This window comes from Carassius gibelio, chromosome B11 (assembly GCF_023724105.1).
Source record: "Carassius gibelio isolate Cgi1373 ecotype wild population from Czech Republic chromosome B11, carGib1.2-hapl.c, whole genome shotgun sequence".
In the NCBI taxonomy this organism is placed as follows: domain Eukaryota; kingdom Metazoa; phylum Chordata; class Actinopteri; order Cypriniformes; family Cyprinidae; genus Carassius; species Carassius gibelio.
In genome coordinates, this window is record NC_068406.1 from 9,586,617 (window position 1) to 9,597,039 (window position 10,423).

Genomic DNA, 10,423 nt, shown 5'->3' on the forward strand with positions numbered 1-10,423 from the left:
TGTAGGGTCAGTGCGGGAACACATTCAAATAGGGAAAACAACTTCACCCAACAGATGCCACAATTCTGACATTCTAACTTTAATCCACACATGATTGTGAAGATTTGAAGACACTTGCTCACTGAGAATTTTATGCAATTAGAGCTTTGTAGTGTATCGCACGTCCCACTCTTGCGGATTGACTCCACAAGTGACATCTGGGCTTAATTAGTCCCTCCTGCACTATTTTCAGTAGGCGTTTCTCTTCACTAAACCACCAATCAGAGAGTCATCATCAGCCTGGCACTCCACCCCCCAATGCATTCACTCCATCAAGTCTTTTTTTTTTTTTTGTCTGTGAAGTATTCTCTGTCCTTTTTTCCCCCCATTCCCGCTGCTCTGCCCCCTGAGCACCATCCAGATGCACTGGTGTGTGACAAGAACAGCTATGCAGACAGTAAAGCAGCACTCAACCACATCCTGACGGTATCCTGGGCACCCCAAACGCTTTTTTTTACACAGCCTCCAGAAGTGGGGTATCTTCAGAGAGCAGACTTGACGGACTCAGTTTTAGACAGAATCAAGGGATGTGACAGGAAGCCTCCAAATGAGAGATACTGAAGCGAATGAGAGGTACAAAGGGATACAGCAAGTGACCGAAGAGTTGGCGAGAATCAGACAGACTTTGACTGCTCATCTCAACTTGTTCGACTCATTTTAAGCAAGGTGGATTTCTTTGCACGTTCTTGAGGGAATTGCAGGTGGCTTCCTGACTTGAGAACTTCACTGAACTCAGTTTAATTCTACGCCGAAACAGAAGTTTAAAAAGGACAATTATGGCCAACTCTGGGTTTCAGCTTCTGGGCTATTTTCTTGCTCTGGGTGGATGGATTGGCATCATCTCCACTACGGTGCTGCCACAATGGAAGCAGTCCTCGTATGCAGGGGACGCCATCATCATGGCTGTGGGCTTGTACGAAGGCCTTTGGATGTCCTGTGCATCTCAGAGTACAGGCCAGGTGCAGTGCAAAATCTTTGACTCCTTGCTCTCGCTGGACGGTAAGTACTAAACAAAGAAAAGGAATGGTTCACATCATTTACTCAATCACATGTCATTGCTAACCTGTATGAGTACATAAAAAGGTCTTTAGAAGGATGTCTCTCCATGTACAGGCACAAATATTATTCGAAAGTGTTCCACAGAAGAAAAAAGTCAGGCATACAGGTTTAGAATGACATAAGTATATACAATTTTGATGTAAGTAAAGGTTCCAACAGTGGGGTTTCACAGCGATGCCACAGAAGAATAATTTGAGTTCCCAAAAGAACCGTTCTTAAAATAACCACTTTTTCCTAGTATAAAGAACATTTTAATAATCTAAAGAACCTTTTCCCACTATTGTGCAATAGTGAGGTTCCATGGATTTGAAAGGTTATTTATGGAACCATAGATGCCAACAAAGAACCTTTATTTTTAATAATATGATAAATTTGTTAAAGTTTTATGTATAACGCACAAAAAAAAAGTGTTCTATGAAATAATAATTAAATCAAGATTCTTTGGCTAGAGTAGGTTGGTGGCAAAAAAAGTGCAATCAACAGAGCTGCTGTGTGCACATGGATTTAATCAACTCGTTTAATCAATCAAATTAAAATATGTGCATTTTGACATATTATAATTAAAGTCTTATGTGACACTACCCTCACTGAGGCACTGACTCTATCAGACTGTTGAAATGCTGTGGAATGCAATTAAATGGCGATTAATCAACAGTTAGCGCCACTGTCATTGTCAAGTTTGTGGGGACTTGTTACGGCTAATCAGAATCAGTCACTTCTCATCTATTTCTGGGAGCGTCCCGGGAAGAAGACGTCTCTGAAAATCAATTATGAATGGTGGCTGATGATTGCGCGTTTAAAATATTACTTTTTTTTTTCATGACAAATAGCATCATAGCCACATCTGTTTGTGATTTGTGGTTCAATATTACAACATTGCAGGCAGTGACACAATGCAACGGCTCTGAAGAGTTATGAGACACTTTTTTTTTTAAATGAAAATGAAATATAAATGTGGTATTTCTCAGAGAAAACAGTTTGCCGTCTTATATTCTGCATCGTTGCTTTAATAACAGCGTATTGTCTTGAGGTGATGAATGGCTGTTGTGTTGAGAAGAAAAGGCCAGTGTTTACGCAAACACCAAAGATATGTTCAGAATGCACATCCCCACACAACAAACAGGTCGCCTTTAACGTTGTTTAGAGGAGATTATATGCAAACAAACATTTGACAACAACTAAGATGACTGCATTGTTACAGATTTTGTCTTAATGACTGATAAAGTAAAGGTTCCAAACTGAACCAAAAAGGTTCTTCTTGATGTCATAGAGAACTTCGTTCCACAAAGAGCATCTACTGCTGCTTTAAAGAACATCAAAAGCTGTTTTAATCTCCAAAGAACCATTTAGTAACCTCAGAAATCCTATGAAACCCCAAATGGTTCTTATAACGAGAATATTCTCTGCTGAACCTAAAATGCTACAAAGAACCATTGAAAAACATCTCATTACTTTGAAGAGCGCCATTAATCGTAGTCATCATTGCTGCAGCTATTGTTGATTTGCCAAAGCAAACACCACAGCAATGTTGTCTAAAATACTGGCATTAATATCACTTTCCTTCATTAAGGAACAACTTTCCACAAAAGATCTGACAGATTTATGCAGGGGACGTTCATCCAAAGAACTTTAACGACTTTGGCTGCTACTTTCTGTCTAATTACTGTTAGGTTTTGTGGAATATCATTTGGCTTTCATAGCATCTCCATCACACACATCCACCCCTCATGCACAAAGACTGCACTCAGTACTGTACTGCTGGTGGTGGAATCTATAACTCTTGGCCCACAAAGGGTGACAGGACCATCTGATTCCACACCCCCCCCCCCCCCCCCCACCTCCCCTCCCAGCCTTAGGTCATCTGGTTGGATAGTGACTGCAATGTTCTGGCTTCTGTATGTACAGACAGCCTCCCACAAACTTGCATTGTTTGCCCCTTTTCTGCAAAAGTTCTAGTGTCTTTTCTTGAATAACTGTTATTATGTGCTGAAAACTAAACCCAGTATTTAGGATAAAAAAAAAAAACATCTCTATGAAACTTGAGCTACGGTAATTCAAAGTTATAAAACTTGCACTGTAAACTTGAAGAAATACTGCATGCAATGCAAACAAAAATAATAGTTTTTTTTTTTCAAAAATCGAAAAATGAAAGTATAAAAAAAGAATAAAAAAAAGGCAAGGAACAACTGAGCTGGATTTTCAATTTTCAATTTTGAAATAAATAATATCTAGAAATACATATTTGTAAAAAATCTATCTATCTATCTATCTATCTATCTATCTATCTATCTATCACACATTTTATATACTTATAACTATAAGTATTTATTTATATACTATATATACAAAATGTTTTTAACATTATATGTATATTTAAACATGCATTATTATATGTAAAATTGTAAAATAAAAATAAATACATTTAAGTGCAACAAAATGTAAAAATCACATAGAAATATATTCTATTTTAAGAAAACACATTAACAGACTCTCAGCTTTCACTGTTGGTTCGTTTAAACCTATTAGTTAAGGTCGATTTTGAAAAGTAAGCAGAGCCACTAAATGCAAATAGTACATGAAATTGAAAATAAATGTATGCAAATTATCTGGTAATAAATTGAACTAGACTTTCAAACTTTTGGCCCTTTGTTCTGAATATTATATCTGAATGGGTAAGAACAATGTTTTAGAAATCCTCGTAGAGGGCGTCAAAAATAATTATGACATCATAAATAAGTGATTTGTGTGAGGAACGCATTGAGAGATGTTTTCAATGACGTGTGTAGCAGCCCACAAGGGCAAACAATAGACAATGGCCGAGCCTCACATGCAGCTTCTCTTGAAGCATGTTCTCTGCCATTGCCTTCCCTTCGTCCGTGCCAGGCACTGCCAACGTTGGCACTGGACAAGGGATAGTGGGAGGACCCTTCACCCAGAGTCTAACTACCCTCATTCAAACATGACCTTGAGATCACGGTGTTACTCCGCGAAAAGCTCTCCTTACAAATCAAGAAATGGAGCAAAACAAGGATGAAAGACCATAAAATAAGACCTCTCTTATAAAGCACTAAAATCCCTCTTCAAAGGCAGCCTCTTCACGCATAAATCAAACATCAGAAGTCGTGTGATAATCTCTGCTCAGTTCTAGTCTTCTTTGAGATGCTGTTATACTTATTTTATGGCTTCAATTCATGTTCGATGCAACACTTTCAAAGCTTCTGCTAAAAATGAGCGGGCTACAAAGGTGATTCCCATTACATGTGGCATCCGAACTCTTCTTTTGAGTAGATGTGCATAACAATGCGTGGACAGTTCAAAAGGGTTGGTGGTCTGTTGCTATTGTGTGATTCTGAGTTGAAGTTGAAGTCATTATCCACGCTGAACTGGCATGTTAGCATGTAGCTGTCACACAAAAGGAGACACAAGGCATTGAAAACAATCCCCCTTTGTAGGAAAGCCACAGTAATCTCTTCTGTGCGAAAAACATGTAAAAATGTCACTCCTACAGCCCTGTGCATGAACCCAAAAACGTGTGGGTTATTCATGGAATTGTAATTTAGTACAGCAGCTAAAAATCACTACCAAACAATGCTTGAAACAGGCAGAAAAATTATGTTAAATGTTTATTCTGTCATAACTCATAACTGCCAAGTGATACTTTTAGACAAATGCAAAGAAGGCGGAAAAAATCAGGAGAAAAAGGCAAAATAAACTTATAAAATAGATTATTCTATAAACTAAATCAGAATTACAGAATTAAATGAATATTCCTCTTTTTTTTTTCAGTCCACATCCAGACGTGTCGAGCTTTGATGGTGATCTCAGTGCTGATGGGATTCATCGCTATCATTGTGAGTGTGGTTGGGATGAAATGCACAAAGGTGGGTGACAACAACCCAGCCACCAAGAGCAAGATCGCCATCTCTGGCGGGAGTCTGTTCCTGCTCTCAGGTGAGTCTCCAAACCCACGCTAAACACACAGCATTTATTATGTCGGTTTGGTGAGAGTATGTAAAAACATGTCCATTTGTCTTTGTAATGCTCATATACACTGGATTGGTTTGAGATGCTTACTAAGAAACTGCAGACTTTGAGCGACAGCGTAAACAAAGTCATTATTGCACTCTACATGAGAGTAACTGTGCTAAGAATGAGTAAACTGCGTTATCTGGGTCAATGTCACACATACCTCAGAGTCCAGTAAATCATTCAGCGTAAATTAGTTTTGGTAAATAAATTGCCATTCCTCCATTAGCCTCCACATTCTTGAGGTCTTTTTTGGTCCTCAGTCGCTGTATCACTTCTGATCCATCTGACATGCAGAAGTAAACAGGATGTGGCTAGTCTGGTCACATTAGCACATTCTGTAAAGCCTGAAAATAAACGGACAGAGATATAGTCAATGAAAGTGCTGCTAAGACTGTGATTTCTACCATGTCCAGGTCTGTGTACGCTGGTGGCTGTGTCATGGTACGCCACACAGGTCTCCTACCATTTCTTTGATCCGAATACACCAATTAACGCCAGGTAGGACCAATAACAGATTTTCAAATTATGATGAAAGTGTTATTTTTTTTTTTTTTTTTTTTTTAGTTAAACATATAATTTTCATTAATTATACAAGCCAATCAAATAATACAAAAATAGAAAAAAAGTCAAATAAGACATTAATGTATAATGTACAAATATATGTGTGTGTGTATAGGATAAAGGTAAATTATTTTTGTAAATTATGTTACCTGAACATAAAAATACCCTGATTACATTATCTTGTGATTGTAAAATGAAGGCGTGGCCTCTCTGTCTTTCAGGTATGAGTTTGGCCCCGCCCTCTTTGTAGGGTGGGCGGCTGCAATCCTGATGATGTTGGGCGGCTCGTTCCTCTGCTGCTCCTGCGTTAACGAGGACAGTAGAGGACAGCAGTTCTACCGGCAATCTCAACCCTCTACAGCCAGGGAGTACGTGTAAATACCACAAAAATTCAAATAAAAAGCACAGCAGAAAAGGAGAAACTGTAGATTTAAAACGCAGCGGGTACAAGAGACAGAGCTCTTCCCACCATGAGCACACCTTCTCACTCGCACTGACCGTTTTATCCAGGTCTAAAACACACAAACTAAACTATTACACGGACAGATATTTACATTGTCTAGACCTACGGTCAAGGAGGTTTGTGTACTTTTTTTTTTTTCCAGAGATACTGTATAAGCATGTATTTTGCTATACTTTCATTTTCATGAAGATTGTGGAAATTCTGTACTATATTCACATGTACGGTATTCCCAACATAAATAAGCTTTTTAATTAAGGAAACCCTATTTTCACCCAAAAAAAGGGACTTTACAAACCAATTTGAAGCTGAAATCCCTAAGAAAATTTATAATTTACACTGGACTCCTTTTTTGTATTATTTTAACATGGGTTTCAGGGAAAACTTCCATGTATACTTAACGACTTTGAATCGAGATATCATTTGGGAACCAAGTCTTTTACAGTCTTTATTTTGCCTTTCAACAAACTAAAAGGCAAATAAATTAAAAAGAGAATGGATTTAATGTGGGATACAGAGGCTACGTTCGGACTAGCATACTACTCTTATGATTTATGCAATATATAATATGTATACTGTGGAAAAATGTGCATAAAAGACAGCACATTGCACACAATGCAGTATTCCACAACGCAATGAGCTTGAGGGGATTTTAACATCTCTTTTTGACTTATTCAATCAGACACCAAACTCTAAGAATATTTTTAGATAAAAAAAAATGCAAAATAAACATTATTTCCAATATGATCCTATATGCAACAATGAAGTCATGTGACAATGTATAATGCATTCTGTTTTGCATTATATTGTATATTAATAGTAGGCATTATATAGTATACCTTGCATAATATTCAGCAAGTCGTATTTTAGTCCGAATGGAGCGTGTAGATAGAAATGTGTCATGGCTGTTCTGATTGGCTGGTACTTTCTGCATGGTGGGAGCTCTGTTTGCTAGCTATGTGTGTTCCTGACAGCCACGGTCACACTGACACCACATTGAGGAGACCAGGAGTAACGACACTTCCACTGTCCGCTGAAGTACAGGGAATTCCACTAGAACCATAGACGACTTTATTTAAACCATTGAGTTCCAGCGCTCCAGTGTGGGAACTGAGAACTGGCTGACTTGAGGCACATTCATCCAGCAAAAGATGAAAACATGCTATTTAGACAAAGCACGTCCGAGGGAAAGTCCAAAACTGGTTTTAGACCAAAGTATGTGTCAGAAAAAGAGTTTAGAATTCACTGAGAATGAATTGCACCACTGATAATTCTTTTGACTTGGACTTAGTTCAATAAAAGAAGTAAACAAATCTCGCAAAACACCCACAAAATTAGCGCTGACCACAATTTGCATCCTATTCACAAAAATGTGCCCTGACAATGGCTCAAAGTGAGCAGAAGATCTAGACCATAAATAAATAACATCTATTAGCTCAATGCAACATTATTCGAATAATGAATCCAGTGCATTCCATAATTAACCTCATTTACATAGAAAAGAAGGGTGTTTGCCTAAAAAATGAATGACAGTGGGCCTTATTTATGAAACACAACCACACCAAACTCTATGTAAAATGTATGTGATTACATTGTAAAACCATTCTTATATTGCTGGTTTTAATTAAATGCAATGATTTGCATAAAAATGTATTTACACAGACATTTGTTTAGCATGTTTCTCATCATCTTAAAATAAAAAAGGCAAAATGACAAGTTAAACATGCATGGCACTGCATTTTACCAGCACATATCCACCTTATTTTACAACACCAAAATAACATAGTTTCTTTAAAAGTGTGAGACTTCAGATTCATTCATTGTTACTGGTAAATAATAATAAAAAAAAGAAAGTACAGCAAACTGTAAAACTATTTGTGCTAAAAGCTGGTGCATTTATGATTATGATAATGAATATATGATAACAAAATTGCACCAGTTTGAAATCAACATAATACTGTTTTTTTACCGGTAAAGTAACTAGAATTTAATGACAATTAAAAGCTTTGGCATTACTGTATTTTTTTAAATCATTGCAATGAAGCAGTTTTGAACAGAAACCTCACAAATTCAAGTTACAAATGGCCACACCTGATAACCTATGTTAAAAATAAGTTGGACTAGTATGCAAAGAGGTGCTGGAATAACATGCGCAACCATTTAGCGAATTTGTTCCCACGTCACTTTTGCTTCAGATTATCTGTAATGGTGGACAGTAAAAGTTTTGTCTCCTGTCTCCAAAACCAATGAGGCGTTTTTGGACCTGGTGAAAAGTGAACTGTCCTTAATCAACAGAAACTTCACAACCACCTCTAAAGCATGCAGACGTCATGTAACTCAAGGCTCGTCCTTCTCTTTGAGATCTGAAGTTGTTGGCATATCAAACAAGCTGTCCATCATATGCACTTTCCATCATCTGTTTTTCCTAACAATTCAATGCTAACAAACAGCAGACGTCTGTGTGGTGCCAGATAACATATTAACACCCAATGAACTGAGAGGCTCTCATAAACTGTCTCTGTCCCAGGTTCTTCTAATGCTGTTCTTCTTTGACTGTCTTCTTCTCTTCTCTAATTCAGGGATGAGTTGAGTGAGACTAGTTTCCCTGACTGACCAACCCTCCCTGCCTTTATTCGAGGACTGTCCAAGCTCCGCTCTCTGTGTCTGTGTCCCTCACTCCCACCTAGAATCCAAATTTGGACGCTTGTCTGTATGACTGGACAAATGTCCCTTCTACACCCTACGTACTTAAAACCTGTGTGCCTTTTTTTCAACATCTGATCAATAAACGTGTTTGAAAAATTGTCACCCTGTATCTGTAGTGTGCGTGGCCTCCAAAACCCCTCTTTGTTTGTGACCCCATAAAAACCGTCTTTGTAAATATGTGTTATTGTAGCATGTGCGTGAAAACTACAAAGCATGGGCTGCTGCATTGCAATACATCTGAAGCGGTGGATCTGATTTCCGGTCTCTTTGTAACTCAAACATGTTTTGTTTTTCTTTTAAATTGCAGAGCAAATGTTAAAAGTTCTTCAGCAGAGAAAGGGGAGCAGTACTTGTAGTTTGGGACAGGGCGACTTCGTGGGTCACAAGCTGTTAGATTTTGGCAACAGACAAGACACTCTCTTTCTGTAAAAAAACCAAAACAAAACAAAGAACTCCAGTAAAAACTTAGTCTAGATTTAGATCCATGTAATGCAGACAACGCAGAGGTTAAAAACAACATGACTTTGTACTGTAGTATAAAACAAGTGTCGGAAATTTGATAAGGAGTGAGCCACAATAGCATTATCGCAAAGTGTGCAACAAATATGTCATTTTTTTGTTACAGTTGGAGTTATACTTGCCGAAAAACTATATCACTCATCTGGAGAGCATTGATTCAGGGTACATTATAATGCATTTAAATAATTTCGATATATGTTCGGTGTAATATACTTTGAACTATAACTGTTTTGACTCACAAATGTCTTTTAGTTTGCTAATTGTTTTTATTCTTCTTTGGCGTATATGAGATGGATCTTTTACCCATGGTAAAATCAATAGTTTTTTCTTCTTCTTCTTCTTCAGTTTTTTTGTTCATAAATGTAGGCTTGTAAACTTTGAGGGGTTTGATTTTGCTTCAAGAGACCCACATGCGACACAGATACAATGATATCTCTCTAGTGCACTTATGATTTGTCTTGGTGAATAGTATTCAACCTGCATTGAAAGGCACTATTTGTCACAAATAATGTCTTTGAAGTGGTCGCAGAGTCTGAAGGTTGTCATTAGAAAATTTTTAGCTCATGTTCCACCAATTATGTTATCTAATATTCAATGTATCATCTCATACGATGTATCGACCTTTCTGTTCATCTGTTTTAAAATAAAATAAACTATACAAAGATATATAGTTTGTGCGTGCTAGTTGGGGAAAGTGCTGTTTGTCTGTTGTCACATGACTTATGATATTTTGACCAGGACTGTTAATATAAAAAACTATCTGTAAACAAAAAATTAAAAGATTTGAAAATACGTTTTTTTTTTTTTTTTTTTTTTTTATCTGTTCACAAACATTGATAAAAACCAAAGTACAAAGCCAAAGGATTTTATATAACTCAACAACAATATGGTGAGCTAAATGATTCTAAACCAAACAAGCTAAAGGAAGTCTGGGAAGAAAGAGACAACATAAGTAGTTCAACGTGGATCCATTATTATTATTATTATTCATATCAATGACAGATGTTTGGATGGCACAGGATTCTTTGGACCTGAACGTTGCAATTTTTG

At 37.2% G+C, this 10,423-nt stretch overlaps 1 protein-coding gene across 2 annotated transcripts; it reads left to right on the forward strand.

Moving 5' to 3' along the window:
- The first annotated feature begins 348 nt into the window (after positions 1-348).
- On the forward strand, positions 349-10,165 carry LOC127967796 (claudin-19-like). 2 transcript variants are annotated; one of them, XM_052568484.1, is made up of 5 exons: positions 349-1,038; positions 4,885-5,049; positions 5,541-5,625; positions 5,910-6,056; positions 8,728-10,165. In XM_052568484.1, the coding sequence occupies exons 1-5, from the start codon at positions 816-818 to the stop codon at positions 8,759-8,761; spliced, it is 654 nt and encodes a 217-aa protein (XP_052424444.1). In that variant the 5' UTR covers positions 349-815; the 3' UTR covers positions 8,762-10,165. The 2 variants fall into 2 exon arrangements, with proteins under 2 accessions (XP_052424444.1, XP_052424443.1); XM_052568483.1 differs by having other exon boundaries at positions 9,162-10,165.
- The last annotated feature ends 258 nt before the right edge of the window (positions 10,166-10,423 follow it).